The sequence below is a fragment of the Nannobrachium achirus genome (assembly GCF_963921795.1).
Source record: "Nannobrachium achirus genome assembly, chromosome: 4".
Classification (NCBI taxonomy): Eukaryota; Metazoa; Chordata; class Actinopteri; order Myctophiformes; family Myctophidae; genus Nannobrachium; species Nannobrachium achirus.
In genome coordinates, this window is record NC_137813.1 from 33,619,721 (window position 1) to 33,635,726 (window position 16,006).

General features: G+C 46.2%; 2 protein-coding genes across 8 annotated transcripts in view; one reads left to right on the forward strand and one right to left on the reverse strand.

The window, feature by feature from the left end:
• The first annotated feature begins 160 nt into the window (after positions 1-160).
• Positions 161-5,690, forward strand: cbx7a (chromobox homolog 7a). The gene is made up of 6 exons (XM_080722926.1): positions 161-455; positions 2,083-2,126; positions 2,472-2,537; positions 2,678-2,744; positions 3,370-3,673; positions 3,910-5,690. Exons 1-6 carry the CDS (start codon positions 387-389, stop codon positions 4,548-4,550), a joined length of 1,191 nt encoding a protein of 396 aa, XP_080579052.1. The 5' UTR covers positions 161-386; the 3' UTR covers positions 4,551-5,690.
• A 1,908-nt stretch (positions 5,691-7,598) lies between these two features.
• The window catches only part of ep300b (EP300 lysine acetyltransferase b), a 48,811-nt gene continuing 40,403 nt past the window's right edge, over positions 7,599-16,006 (reverse strand). For all 7 annotated transcript variants that reach the window (XM_080722911.1, XM_080722910.1, XM_080722907.1 and 4 more), the window contains exons 27-30: positions 15,627-15,794; positions 14,042-14,203; positions 13,000-13,281; positions 7,599-12,287 (exon numbers count right to left, since the gene is read on the reverse strand). In XM_080722911.1, the coding sequence (XP_080579037.1) occupies positions 8,991-12,287; positions 13,000-13,281; positions 14,042-14,203; positions 15,627-15,794 (3,909 nt within the window). In that variant the 3' untranslated portion in view covers positions 7,599-8,990. The remainder of the gene's footprint in view (positions 12,288-12,999; positions 13,282-14,041; positions 14,204-15,626; positions 15,795-16,006) is intronic.

The window sequence follows — 16,006 nt, forward strand, 5'->3', positions numbered from 1 at the left end:
TCCAATTTGCGTGCGCGGACTCGTGGCCACGTGCACGCTTCTTGGGGGCTCGTCGACGCATCGCAATGGAAAAGGGGGCGCGCCCGACTCACAGCACGCGCTATCCAGTGTTGATGTGTCGCAGATTTTAAAAAACTCCGTAAAGACTGAGAGAGAGAGAGAGAGAGAGAGAGAGGCAAGGAGGATCCGGATCAGAACACATCAGGGTGGCAGCTGGAAAACAACAACAACAACAACAACAACAACAACAACAACACAACGAACAAGTTGTTCAGACTGGGGCTGCAGCTGCAGCAGGGGACACTTATTATTATTTTGTTATTCTGGAGGACGATAAATTAGAGAGCCCGTTCAGTTGCGTGCTGTTCGGAGCGTGCGGAGCAGCGATGGAACTGTCGTCAATAGGAGATCAAGTGTTTGCAGTTGAATCGATAACCAAGAAGAGAGTCAGAAAGGTAAGATGGATGGATCGGACTTTTAACACAACACACATAACTTATTATTCCTGGCGGGGCTTTTATTATGGCCGATATAAAGTCTCATGTTCCTAATAAAAATATACCCCGGCCACTGGCGGCCAGCCACCTCCGATCAAAAGTAGGCTACGCAGTTTCCTTATAGTTTACGCAAAGTGATGACAGTGATCTATTATTATCAACAACTGCGCAAAAGTTTGACATTGTTTCATGCCTAAAAACACATCCTATATATAGGCTATACCCGCGATTACGGCGATGTGCGTTTTAATATTTGTGCTGCGTGTGTGAGCGGCTGGCAGGAGGCTCTACACACACTGTACGGTATGATGATGATCGTAGTAAATGTAAAGGGGGTGTGTGTGCGTCCTGAGAACACAACTGGTATAGGATCATCCAATGTGGTGCGGGCTACGCAGTTTATTTGTAGGTTACGCCAGTAGGGGAACGGAGAGGACGGGTGTGTATCTGGGTGAAACTGCTGCGTAATGTCACTCACTAGTACTGCGTGATCACGATAATGATCTATTGATTGATACCGCTGCGTGATATACAGTACATAACATACACATCCATCCTTAGTGTTTCTCCGAGAGCATACAAAATGTGACCAAATTGTTACAATTTGGTTATAATTGAATTTGTAACCAAATTGTTACAATTTAGTTAGTAACATTTTTAGTTACATTTGTAACCAAATTGTAAACATGTGTTTACATTTTGTTACCAAAACTGTTACAATTGTTACACTTTGGTTACATTTGCACGCTCTCAGAGTTACGAATGGATACATTTTGGCTACTCTACTGTGTAACTGGATAACTAATCCGCTAGATGACAGTGTGTGCGAGGATGACACATAGGTGATAACAACACGGAACGAATCCTTCAGTTAGTATATGAACAGAACATGCTCATGGTCTCTTATAGCGTGCAACGTGTTGTGTAACTGCAGCCGATGTAAACGTCTCCGCGGCGCCCACCACAGCCGTACATACAGTGCATCACCGTGGAATCGTTTCAGAATGGGTGGAGGTGAGCGCGCGTTGCGCAACACACCATGTTGTTTACATGTTACCATGGCCCCACCTATTTCCACTGGTTTAATGTTCTAGAAAGTCCCACTACATTATTAAACCAGCCCGTATGTACCCGGGCCGGCCTACCACCCTACCCCCGTGCCCATGTGTGCGGTCACGTCATCACAATAGGAGAGAAGATGTTTGGAGGCCACCCAGCCCCGCTGTCATTGACGTCACCCTCAGAATCACCATTTAAAGAGAGAGGGAGAGAGAGGGGAAAATAACCCATGATCCCCCCTCCACACTTTAAAGTGACAGTCACCCTTTTTTCATGGTTGGCACACACGCACGCACGCACGCACGCACGCACGCACGCGTGCGCACACACACACACACACACACACACACACACACACACACACACACACACACACACACACACACACACACACACACACACAGACTTGTGTCCATTGCAATCTACATTTCAATGGACAACAACATTCTATGTGCGGATTGTATGAATGTATTAGCAACCATGCTGTTCCTCTCATCCAGTGTCCATGTCTCTCTCCCGTCACCAGGGCAATGTGGAATATCTACTGAAGTGGCAGGGATGGCCTCAGAAGTGAGTAAGCCTTGAGTCATCACTGAGTGATCTCATGCCAATGTTTCCAGGAACCATAATGCATTTGTGGATTAATTATGGTTCCTTGTATATAGATAGGCAGGCAGGCATGCATGCATACAGTGTACACAGTGTTAATTGATAAATGGACATTTGGTTACATTTGTACGCTCTCATAGTTAAATGAACACTCAGGATGTTACGGTATATAAGGCTATACAGATAGAATTCTAGATAGATTCTAGAAAAATAGACATAGAAACATTGTTGCACACATAAATAGATGCGCTAATGGAGCGGTTAATTGGAGCTAAAAGTGGATGCGCTGTTGGTGTCCATTGGCAGGTACAGTACCTGGGAACCAGAGGACCATATACTGGACCCACGCCTGGTGCTGGCATACGAAGAGAAGTGAGTATTCCTGGAAAAGCTGTTGTTTTCAAATTTCTTTTTAAGTTCTAGTTAGAGCAGCTTTTCATTCGCATCTCTCTCAATCTGTCTGTTTGTCCTTTGCCTCGATTCCCTCCCTCTCTCTGTGTTTTCTCTCTCAGGGAGGAGAAGGACAGAGCTCTCGCCTATCGTAGGAAAGGTCTCAGACCCAGGAGGCTGATTTTGCGGGTAAGGGCACTTTCCACTCTCCTTGTCCACAGTCTTAATTATCACGCACCTCTTGGGGGGTCACTGTTCCAGTTGTCCTTCATCCCATGCAGGCTACAGAAAGTCTGCATGGGCATCCCCACTCTCTTTCCTATTCACAGGACTAATTTCCCCATGGGGATCAATAATCTAATATAATATAACTTAAAACATTACAGCGTGTGACCTGCGCCAGAGATTCTGTTTTCAACCACTGCCTGCCTGTGCATTATCAATGTGGTATAGCCTTCCAACCTGTCATATCTGTTAAGCCTGATTTATACTTAGTTATGTGCTGGTGTCGTGTACAAGCTCGATCTACAAGCTCACCAGGTGCCAGTGTTGTGAGCTTATGCTGTAACTGTAATGTATATGCATGCTGGTGGTGGTGGAGGCGGATGCTGATTTCAGGTTATTGGTCAAAAAAGCAGTTCTATCAGCCTCACTTTTTGCATAGTAATGCAATGTAACTAAAAGAAAGACTGGTCCACCGAGACAGCATGTCAACAATGACGATAATCTTTCTCTCTCATCTGTCTCTCTGCCTCTGTCTTTATCTCTATCTCTCTGTCTCTATCTCTCTCCCTCCATCCTTTGTCTGCAAAAGAATATCTTTGCCATGGACCTACGGAGTACAGAGAAGGTTCCTGAGAAGGCTCCCCCCAGGCTACGCCTCTCCCTCACACGCTCCATGAGCACAGACGTGGACCAGGGCGAGAGAGGCATGTACCGTCGAATCATCCGACGGAAGAAACCGCAGAGGGTCAGCAAACGAGGGCCCCACGGACCCCCCAGAAAATTCCGGCACCCTGCAAAGGTAGAGGATCCTATGGAGTGTGACTCAGAAGACACTGCTGAAGAGAGACAGGAGTCTGAATGCACCAACGAGATGCGTGATGACAGTGTATACGGTTGGTTTTAAAAAAATACAAATTAGTTACTTTTCTTAAGTCTCCACTTAATGGTCATGGTATTATCCATTTAGACATTCAATAAGTAATTGTAACTGTAACCCAGGAGTTATCAAACTTATCATTTCATCATTATATAATGATGCATATCTTTTAACTTATTTCCTCTATCTATCTATCTATCTCTCTATCTTCCCCTGTCTGTCTGTCCATCCGTCCACCTCTTGTTCTCCTAGGTCGCTCAGAGTGCAGTTCTCCTCCTATCCTGGAGCGAGAGGTTGAACTGGAGGTGAAGGAAACAGACGACAATCTGAAACTGGTGAACAGAGACACAGACACAGGGGAAGCGGTCATGACTGACAGGTTAGAAGGAGGGACTTGTGAAACAAGACAGATCCTGCTGTCTACACCCAACCCTGCAGAGAGCTGTGCTTCTACGCTGGAGGCAGGACCAAAAGACATTGTCACCACGGTCAGCAAGCTAGATTCACAAGGTGTCGAACCAGGGCCGGACACCTTGACTGGCATGGCCACTGGGGACTCTGGGTCAGATTATTTCAAAAAAAGGTCAGAGGAGAGCACTTGCAAACTGGAGGCAGAAAGTCAGAGCGGCAAACAGAATATGACTTCAGTTATAGTGAGCGTTCAGGGGGACAGCAAGAATGTAGGTGACGGTTTTATAGTCTGCTCAGGTGACGAGGGAAGGAAAATGAGGGACGACAATCAGAGCATTACAGCGATAAAACATCAACCAGGCAGCACTGCTCCAGCAGCGGAGAAACCTGGGAAGGTGATTGTTACTTATGTGACTCTCAACTCCCTAACAGTAATTTTCAAGGAAGCTATAATGCCTGAGGGCTTCTTTAAGAGCTGTTGAACAGCATTCTGGTCAGAGTGAGAGAGACACTAAGTTTGGAGGAAAAGATGAAGGCAGAAAAACAGGGAGCAAGGAGAGGTGAGGATTATGTTTTCATGAGAAAAGGTAACTGCAATGTTACACTTACTGCTCATTTTGTACTTGTACATAGCCTTATATGTGACTGTAAGTTAATTCCAGATGTTTACAATGCTTATCGGAGAGATGCACACATTTGCTACAATGAGACTAATGAAGAAATTTGCCTTTTGAAAAAGTGAGTGGTAATTTTAACATTGTGGCTTCATTTTGAGGACAGGACAGCATGAACATAGGAAGCCTAAGAATGCGAACATCTTATTTGCTCTGTTGCAACCCGGTAGTAATGGGTTTCTCTACTGGGCCAGTAGAGAAAATGGATGCGAGCAGTGAGCTGAAATTGAAAGCTGCTGGACTGATTGAGATGGCAAGATTAAGAGGAAGAGAGAAAAGAGAGAGGATGAGAAATCTTGAGACCGCAGTTGAATCTAAAACATTAGTCTACATAACTACTTCCATGCAGCTATTTGTGCTTTCCAGAATAATCCAGAATATTGTTCTCACACTGAAAACCTGTTATCAGGGCTTGTCGCTCCTTTTTCTAACAAGCTTTTGTAAAGATATCCCTCCTTTTCCAGTAGTCACACAGTGCTTTCTGCATGCCCTGTCAATCTGTGCCACATATGCACAAACCACTGTCCCGTGTTGTCATTGAAGAGGTTTATTTCTGTCTCAAAAGAAATAACACAAAGGAGAGAATTAATGCCTGCCAGAAAAAGAAAGTATTTCAATGAGAATTGATGCTTAAAAGAGATAAATACACTATTGTTAGGTGTCTGTCTGTCCTTACTTTTCAAGTCTGAAATGCTACCTGGTTCTATTTTTGTATTACCAATTGATAGTCCACTCGCTAGCCTTTGTGCGTTTTCAAGAGATGTTGGTTTCCCCAACCGCCATCACCATTAAAATGCTGTGTAGGGTAATGTGCAAACTGAAGCAAAATGTACATTAGGTCGAACAGTAGTGAGCTACTATTTATCGCATGTCACACCTATAAACTGACTTAAATTATGTCACGTGTCTGAATGAGTTTTTCTTTGACCGAGATGAGTTGTCAAACATGTCTTCTCGATAATAAAATGCCTTTTTATTTGACTGTATTTCCAATAAATATGTACTAAAACAATTGCTGCCTCACACGCCTTTCTAAACTATAATCCAAGAGATTAAAACGAGAACAATGAAATAATCTCATTCATACCCTGGGTTTTACATGAACTCTCAAGGAGAGACATTTCCATACTATTCTCCAAAACACCCGTTATTGAATGCAAAAGTTAATTTCTGCTCCAGAGAGCTTTCATTCAGATTTCAAGACCTAGAGGAAGGCCCACTAGGCCAGAACAATCTTTTATATACAGTAAAAGGATCTTCATGCCCTTACTTTGGTGGCCATTCTGTGCCCTCTTGTATTGACACCAATATCCTTTGAGGTTTTGGAAGTGGCACAACAACTGCGAAATCTAAAGCCAATTTCATGGTAGTAATGGGCCCAGGAAAGCTTTGTTCCAACAAAGCCCGACATAGAAGCCATGCCTGTTCATCAGGGCTTAAAGTAGTTCACCCTGAAAATGACGTTGTCTATCGATTACTCACGCCATGGAGACTCGAGTTCAATAATATTTTTTGGTTAAGTTCGAATATAGTAAATTTACCCCCATTGATTCCGGATGGGGACCCGAATGCATTCAGGTCCCCATCCGGAATCAATGGGGGTAAATTTACTACAATCAAATTATTTTCTTAGGAATGCAACAAATACCAAAAAATGTATTGGACCCAATAGAATAGGGTGAACTACTCCTTTAAGTTGTCACTGATCATGCATCACCATCTACCACCACTAGAGGTCATAGTGTTCTCAACAACTAAAAGTAACTGTCTCCACTGTCATAGATACATACAGTATATCCATTAGTTTACTAAACTAGAAAGTCGCGCCGCAAGCGGCGCTCCTGTCTATCCCCCCTCGCCACGTTGTTAACAGGAAAAGCTCTGTGAATGCATAGCAGGATCCAGGCAGAGGTGGAACATAATTCGACGGGTAACCAAATGTTGTGTAACTGGCTTGGTTCGGTGGAAAACACGACACACCTCCCTCTGTTGTAATTCGATACACTGTCCGCTCAGCTTGCTCTCTCTCTCTACTCTCTCTACTCTCCACCCCCCCATCCTCCCCTCACTGACTGTGCCTGTGAGGGGCACGTGCCTCTCTCTCTCTTTCTCTCTCTCTCTCTCTCTCCACGCGCGCTTCTGCACTCTCGGAGGGGCTGCGCTCTCTAGGGGCTGTGTGTGTGTGTGTGTGTGTGTGTGTGTGTGTGTGTGTGTGCGTGCGTGCGTGCGTGCGTGTGTGTGGCTACGCCCCCCTCGGTTGAAATAGGATCCGCCGGTCCCATAGCTGGGAATGAGCCAATGGAGGGCAGTCACCATGGCGACGGGGGGCGAATGATAGCGTTAGGGGCGGTATTCCTTACGTCCTAGACGACTACCTATGAGTTGAAGTCGATGTAAAGGGGGCGTGAATGGGCTTGGAAGTGGGATGCAGCAATAGGAGGAATGTATATATAAGATGGAAGTGAAAAATCTGACAGGGGACTGCACAACCCTGAATATTAAGATTATACCAATCTTGCTGGTATGTTTGGCTTCAAGGGTTATATCTTGATGAGGTTGTATGGTTCTTACGCATGGAAGATTTTAGTTTAAGGAGCAAGCAAAAGACTTGAGCTGTAGAACACCATTGTCAATCAAATAGAAAACAATTATGTCAAATAACTTCCTATTGTGGAAGACCAGTGGCATGTTGGTGATGTCAGTCAAGCTTGAAAAGTGATTCTAATTAAAAGTGACTCATCAGAAAAGCTAAAATATAAACTATCAATAACATGCAACAGTGCATGGACAACAGCACCCAGCACTATTTTAATTTTCCATTTTATTATAAAAAAAAACAGTATTTGAGTCCACAGTTTGTGTTTTCTTTGTACAGTAAAAAATATTAAATTAAACTCCCAAAGGACCTTAGAAGAAAGATACATTGGGAGGGTGGAGACAGAGAGGATTCTCCCTGCAGGAAGGTGGGAGGGTGGGGATGACGGCAGGAGGAGATGGGGTGGAGTGGGAGGGGACCAGTGCATTTGGATCTCTGCTCTGTGAAGGGGCCGGGGTTTTAGTCCAGGGGGAAGCAGCAACAGGGATGAGGCAGAGAGAGGAAAACGAGAGTCACATCCCTCCTTTTCCTGCTCAGTTCTGTGCAACACAGTCTATTTGGATCAATTTCCTCCCATCTTCTCAGAAAAAAACTAAAGCAAAAAAAAAAGAAAAGAAAAAAAAGAAACACTGGTGGATGCCCCCCGTGGTTTTTCACATCCCACCCCATGTACGCGAAATGTTACAGGCACACAGGAATGCACCCCCAACCCTGTTACTTAGTAAGTGTCTCTTAAGGAAGGAGTGCACACACATTCAAGGGAGGGCCGTTTCTTGAGGGAAGTCCCTTCCAGCATGATCGTTGTCCAACACAGCAGCTGGCTAGGGTGTTCAACATGTCCGTTAGCCAGCTGAGAATCGCAGTAGACCCTCAATAACTGCAGGAAACACTGACATTTATTTACTTCCTACCTGGACAAACCCAGACAAAGACAAAAGTGAAATGAAATATCCACTAACCCACTCCCAAATTCAACAGTCAATAACAAAAATATATTTCTATATGAATTGTAGCAGTCTCAGGGTAGATACCAACCCCAAAAAAGGGGAAGAGAAAAGAAATCTTGGAAACAAAAATAAATAAAGCAAACCCAAACATTTAAAAAGTAAGATATGCATCATGTTTGGATTTATAACATTAATAATAATAATAATCCACATCACTCTGTGAAACTAATAAGACAGACTGAATGATGGAAAACAAAAACAATTAAAAAGTCCTTTGCATTAAATTGTTTCCTCTTTAATTCTTCACCACTTTTAAAATCTTAAAAACATTTCTTAAAAAAAGGCAAATACTCCCGTTTCCCCCAACCCCCCCAAAAATATCTCCTGTCTTGTATTCTCTAAGGGGTGGGGGAGCATAGAGAAACCATCCCCCTCTTTGTACACAATTGGCAAAAAAATATATTAACAGCAATAACTTACAATTCATTTATTCTAATTCATTTATCGACTTGTTGATTTATTGTTGCATCTCCCATAGGAAGTTCAGTTCAATGTATCTTTATTGAAAACATTTTAAATAACATTTAACAATAGTATAAAAAGAAAGGCTAAGTAGTAATAACAATAACACTGTCCTGGGTGAGTGCAGTTTCTGCGAAGGATCACAGAGCGTCTCGGCTCGACTTGACACATTACGTAGGTTTCCTACATTATGTCTAAGGTATTGTGATTCATGTTCTGGCCCAACGGGTCTTGACCATTGCCCCCTGGCCCGTGAAGACTGGCCATCCCACTGAGCTGCGACAACATGGCGTTCTGATCGGAACCAAACTGTTCCATAGAGTTCTGTTGCTGCTGTTGGGCCGTTTGTTGCTGCTGTTGTTGTTGCTGTGGAGGAACCACCATGCCAGGGTGATGCTGGTTCATGTGGCCCGGGTGTGGGGAGCCTGTCTGGGTCTGAGGGGAGATGTGATGTGGGGAGGGCTGGGGCTGCATGCGTGGGGATGGGCTGGAGTGTGGCGGCTGGGACTGGGGCCTCGGCGAGGGTTGTTGTGGGGATCGCACCTGGTTAGCTAGAGACGCGTTCATTGTCTGGCCCTGGAGATGTGGGTGTGGGGACTGAGCCATCGACTGTTGCTGCTGGGGACTCATGGGGTTGCTGTGCTGGGCAGGTGACCCCCCAGTACCTAGGTGCTGCTGCTGCTGCTGAAGCAGTCTCTGGTGAAGCGCCTGCTGAAGCAGGGCCTGCGAGGATGGAGGCTGGGGGCCACCTTGTGGGTGCTGAGGGCCCTGAGGCTGCTGCTGAGGACCCCCTCCACCTGGACCTCCATCACCCCCTTGCAGGCCAGCCATGGCATTCTGCTGCTGCATCTGGAGGTGGTGCTGGTGCTGAAGCCTCTGCTGAAGAGCTGCAGCCTGCTGTTGAGCCACTGTCCCTGGGTAGCCTTGTCCCTGCTGCCCTGGGGGACCACCAGGCTGTGGCCCAGGAGGGGGACCTCCTGGAGGGCCTTGTCCTGCCTGGGGCGGCTGCATGCCAGGCTGGCCCATGTAGCTCTGGCCCTGTGGTGGCTGTGGCTGCTGGAACTGCCCATGGTTAACGCCTACACCCATTTGCTGCTGCTGCTGCTGCTGCTGCTGTTGTTGTTGTTGCTGCTGTTGCTGCTGTTGTTGCAGTTGTTGTTGATGCCGTCTCATGAACAGCTCTCTTAATTGGGGATTGTTGAGATTGGCCATCTGAGGCCCTTGGCCAATCATTCCTCTTCCTGCTCCCTGTTGCTGCTGTTGCTGGAGAGCTGCCACTTGCTGTTGTTGTAGCCCACCCAGCATTGGCCTCTGCTGTTGCTGCTGCTGCTGCTGTTGCTGCTGTTGTAACTGCTGCTGCTGCTGGACTTGCTGTAGCTGAGCCATAGAGGCCATGTTGACATTCACACCCCCTTGACCTCCCATATGCATCCCCGGTTGTCCACCAGCAGCAGCATTCATGTTCACCTGTGGACCCCCGCCTGTCATCATATTACCAACGGGAACGCCGACTGGGCCGGGGCCTCCTGGCGGAATACCTGGCCCACCGGGAGGCCCTTGTGCCCCCTTGTATTTGGAGGCTCTCTGTTTGATGAAGGCAGCCATGAGTTGAGGGTTGGAACGCAGGATGTTGAGGACTTGCTGCTGCTGGAGTGGTGAACTCGGCGAACGGAGGGTCCGTAGCAGCTCCTGGAGGGCGGCCTGCGGGAGGTTCCCTCCGCCGGGAACACCGGCTCCTGGGACACCGGGAGCACCAGGGATGGCTCCGCCTGGAACTCCACCTGGTATCCCACCACCAGCACCTTGCTGTTGCTGCTGTTGTTGTACCATGTTCATCAGGGCTGCATGGCTTTGAGCTTGTTGCTGCTGCTGCTGTTGCTGCTGTTGCTGTTGTTGTTGCTGCTGCTGCTGCTGCTGTTGCTGCTGCTGCTGTTGCATTTGTTGCTGCTGTTGCTGAGCTGCCACCATGCCTGGGTGCATCTGGTTCAACATTGTCTGTCTCTGTTGTGATGCCATTCCTTGTTGGGCTGCCCACTGCTGCTGCTGTTGTGGATTTTGGAGCGGAGCACCCATTCTCTGCTGTTGGAGTTGGACCTGAGGAGGGAGCTGAACCTGGGGAAGGTTACCCTGCTGAGGTGCCCCCCCAGGTCCCACCATCATCCCTGGCGGTGCTCCTTGTTGTTGCTGCTGCTGTTGTTGCTGCTCCATGTGGGCTCTTGCAGCAGCCGCAGCTGCAGCAGCTTGGGCCTGAGGAGGCATGCCCTGCGCCCCGACCATTCCTACCGGCCCCGGATGTCCCATGCCCATCTGTTGGCCTTGACCCTGTTGGTGGTGGGGGTGAGCAGGCATCATGCCTGCAGCTTGCTGGGCCGCTTGCCTCTGCAGAGCCATCTTCCTCTGAGCATCGGCTACCTGCTGGATCTTCATGGCAATCTCCACAGCTGCTGGAGGAGGGCCGGATGGTGGCTGTTGTTGTGGATGTTGTGGAGGCGGGGGCTGGCCCTGGTTGGGAAGCTGCTGACCTCCACCACCTCCACCCATGATATTGCCACCAGGCTGCTGTTGTGGTGGCGTTGCAGGACCCAGACTTGGTTTGCCCTGTGACTGGTGAATTGGGGAGGAGCCAGGTGGTCTGTTGGCATAGGGAGGCAGGTTGTTGGGATGCTGTTGCATTTGTTGGGGGGTGCCACCGCCTCCACCTTGCTGTTGCTGGACCTGAGGGTGCATCTGCTGCTGATGCTGGGGGGAGCTCATCATGCCCCCTCCCCCACCTGTGCCACCTGGCATCTGTTGGAACTGGTGGAGGTGGTGCTGAGCTGGCATCCCACCTGGTTGCTGTTGCTGCTGGGCTGAAGGCCCAGGTCCCACGCCTTGCTGGGGACCTGGAGTCATGGCCGGAGTGGGGGTCTGAGGGGTCGCGGGTTGGGTGCCACAAGATGTGGGGGTACTGGGTGCTGTAGTGCCGTTGTTCCCCGGAGATGGAAGACCTCCAGTGGGTCCCCCCGGTGGACCTCCAGCCGGCTGCCCCACCCTCTGCATGCTGGCCATCCTCCTCCGCAGCATCTGTGCCTGCTGGAGACGATGCTGTAGCTGCTGTTGTCGTAGCTTGTGCTTGATATTCAGGCAGAACGGGACGGGACACTTATTCTCCTGACAGTGCTTGGCGTGGTAGCAACACAGGGCGATGAGCTGCTTGCAGATGGGACAGCCGCCATTGGTTTTGCGCTTGCAGCCCTTTGTGTGCTGGACTACGCGTTTCATCTTCTGGCAAGATGGCAGGGAGCAGTTGGCGTTGCGGCACTGGCAGGCGTGGACCAGCGACTGGATGCAGCGCTGGATGCTGAGGCGGCGAGAGTCTCCAGGACTCTGGGTGGCGGCAGCATTTGCGTTGTTGCTCTCGTCATCTAAACCGAGACCAAGTTTGTCCATCTTGTGCTCATGGCCCTTAGTGTTGTAGCAGGTGATGCACAAGTCATAGTCCTGTTGAGTGGAGAAAAGAGGGGGGACATGTTTTATTTAACATCAAATAAAGAAAACGCAATATAGTTTTTCTTTGACATACTTTCCGTTTTTTGTCTGTTTTGTTCTTCAATAAGAAAATCTGTTTAGTGTACCAACTCTTAAAATGTAAAGGAAACTATGAATCTGAGCTGAGATAATGACATTTCTATATCATTTAGCCACAAACAATTGATAGGTTTGTGCAAGCCCATGTCTATAGATGCAGAGCTGTATAATGACTCAAGATTCAAGAATCTTGATTATGAAACGTCTAGTAGAGCCAGATGATCAACGAACTCTGCCTACTGACCCATCTAGAGAAATCTTAGAATTGGTTTTGCCATGCTGTTATTATCTTTTAAATTCACGAGCTGTTTCCATCAAGTCACCAGACTCATAATGAACTGTCAAGAGTAACCGAAATCCCACTCGAATACAACATTTTGAACAACTGTCCAAGTGCACAAAATGTGATGACCATTCTCGATAGAGTAACTCTATATAAGGTGTATATTAGCATAACATCAAACTCTGAGTTCTCTGAGATTTAATTGGGGGAGCGATACTGACTGGACTCTCCCCAAAGCAATCAGAACAGCACATGTGAATTCTTAAAGCAAAAGCTTTGACACCCTTTCTTCTTCAGACTCCACTGCAAAAGACAAGCCTTTCCCCCTTCCCTCCTTCTCACCTCACAGACGGTGCAGTGGTAGCGGGTCTCCACATGATGTTTGCACTCATTGCAGGTGTAAACGAAGCGGTCCTGGCTCTGATTGTGCAGCTCCACCAGCATGCACATGGAGCTCCACTTGGACCGCCTCAGGGAACTGAACTCCAGGTGCTTGTCGCGGGCCAGCGTCAGGAAGGCGTCACGGCCATCCATCAGGTCACAGGCCATCAGTCCGTCTGGGTCGGAGATGGGGGGCAGCGAGTTGGCCGTGGGGGCAGCGATGAGACGGATGACAAAGAAAACCTGGTGGTGGATGCAAGAGAATACAAATATAACATGTTTTATTCACCAAATACAGGTAAAATGTTGGGATTTTAAGGAAAAGCTCCAGGTGAAGATTTTACAAATGTGTTTATTTTAGCCTATGATTAAACTCTGGCAGTTTGTTGTTCCTAGCCCATTTAGATCTGTTAAACCTACACGTTATTAAACTTTTCAATCCAGGACAGCATCTGTGTCACTTTAGATGTTGAGATCAGCCTCAGGTCTAAATGGGGAATATACTATAATTTCTTTCATCATTTCCGAAATCTGACAAAGCATAAAAATGCCAAAAGAGAAGTCTTCGAATATACTGACATAAGGTGCAATGTGGTGATCAAAGAGAAAGGTAGATTATTGATTAGCAAAATAACACATGTTGTATATACAGTAACTTCTGAACAATTAATAAGGATTAGATTTATTTAATTTGAAAGCTAGTCTCAAATTAGGCGTTGAGACTTATGGCTGAACTATGCACACCTAAACTGCCTTGTTTGCTGCTACTGAGGAGCCCATGTTGCCCCTATAATCCAGAAATACAGGGTGGTAATAATAATTACCACATAATAAGTCTGGGAGCTCTACATTGGTCACATCTGTATGTAAGAGAATGACTGAAGTTTATTCAGTGTAATTCAATAAGGAGGTGAGCATAGGGGTGAAATTAGGAAAAATAAACCAATAAATAAGAAGACATTTCTAGGTTTACAGGGGTTTGTCTCCTGCCAGAATCAAATACCTCTTTGTGTTTCTCCATGGTGGCGTAGAGTTTCTGGGAAAGGTCGTTGGAAACGTTAGGCATCCCTGGTTTCTTCTTGTTGGTTCGGCTTAGACTGCTCTTGTTCTTGCTCGTCTTTTTATTGTTCTTCTTTTTGGCATTCTTGCTGTCTCCTTTAGTAGCCTGTAGGAGAAGGTTAACATTGTGTTTAACGTTTCCAGATCGTTGGCGTTATTAGAACACATTGGTGTTGTGCTGCTAAATGGAATCTGCCTGGAAGTGATGCTGCCACAACTCATAAATGGCTGTAAAGTAAAACAAACAGGCCCGTTTAACCCATTTAGAACGGGTACACATTTTGTGTTTCATTATTTTATGCTTTAACTATTGAAAAATAGCAGATATACAAGCTCACAGCGCGGGCTTGTAGATCTGCTATTTTTGAAAAACCGTGAAAATTTGAATTTTGACCCGATTCTATAAGTGTCTTTTGAATCCTTCCAAGGTTTTTTTTAAAAACCCATGTTTCTGTGTCAGCAATCTGGCCAGCCATCGTCAAAGAAAAGGTCCTTTTCACTTAACTGGAGCTCAGTTAGTCTGTTCTTGAGAGACTACTATAGCCCCTTTTCGACTGCAGTTTTAGCACCACACCACACCACACCACACCACACCACACTACACCACACCACACAGCACCACATACAAATATCTACATTTTCCATTACAAAAAAGTACCCCCATCGGTAAGAAACAAATTGACCCTTTTAACTGTGATTATAATACAATATAAATTTGTATTACAACTATCCTAATTATAATGAACTGTAATGGATTATAACTGTGATTATAATACATTATAAAGTATTAATGTATTACTATGATAATTAAAATACACTATAATAGATTATAATAGTGGTTATAACACAATAGAATCTATTATCAATGTATTACAACTATATCCTGGTGGTCTAAATGAAAAGTCAGTGAGTGATCAGTCATTATGAAGTGTTTGGCCCTGTTTGGCCTAGCTCAGACCTACTCTAGAGTGGATACTTTTTAGTACCCTGTTTAGTACCACTTTCACACCACTCTACCCAGGTCCTTGTAGTGGAAAACCTGGCACAAGTGGGTGGTGTGGAGTTGGGCCAGTGGAAAATGGGCTTATGTCAGTGGTTCTCAAACTTTTTCATGTGAAGGACCCCCGAAATGATATTTATTTGGCCACAGACCCCCATTTCAAAATATATAGTTCCAGGGACCACCCAGAAGCAAAATTTGAGTTACAAACGTTCGCTTTGAAAATACAGTATATTCAAAGATTTGCACACATTTTCACGACTTTTTCAAAAATAGCAGATCTACAAGCTCGCAGCGCGGCACTCGGTGCCGCGCTGTGAGCTTGTATATCTGCTATTTTTCACTGGTTAAAGCAGTCAATAATTCTAGGCCTAAATGGGTTAAAAAAAACTCCTCAAAAGTCTGTGAGTGTAACATCTGAACATGTGTGTAAACACAATACAGTATGTGTGCAAGCACATACGGTACATATGTATGCACACACCCCCTTCGGTCATTGCATTTTACATCATTATTCACTACAACTCACATCTATGCTCTCGCAGGAGGTGCTGTTCTCCTCTCTCTTCCTCTCCTCTTCCTCCTGCTCCAACTCCTTGATGCTCTCCTCCAGTACGTTGGGCCAGAAATCTCCCTCAAAGTACGGCAGCTCACTGGCACTTGTCAGACGATCCTCTGTCGCTTGCTTAAAGATGTCCTGAACAACAACGAGGGGGTGGGTGAGTTTACAGATGCATAGAGCGGTCTACAATGCATGATTGATGGACATGAGAAGACAGTCAAGGGTGATGGATTCGGTTGTATTTCAACTGCTTCGAAATCAAAGCCACAACACATTAACAATGACTCATTATAACACATAAGTATTATATATTTGTTCATGATGCAAGTACAGTAATAACATAAAAT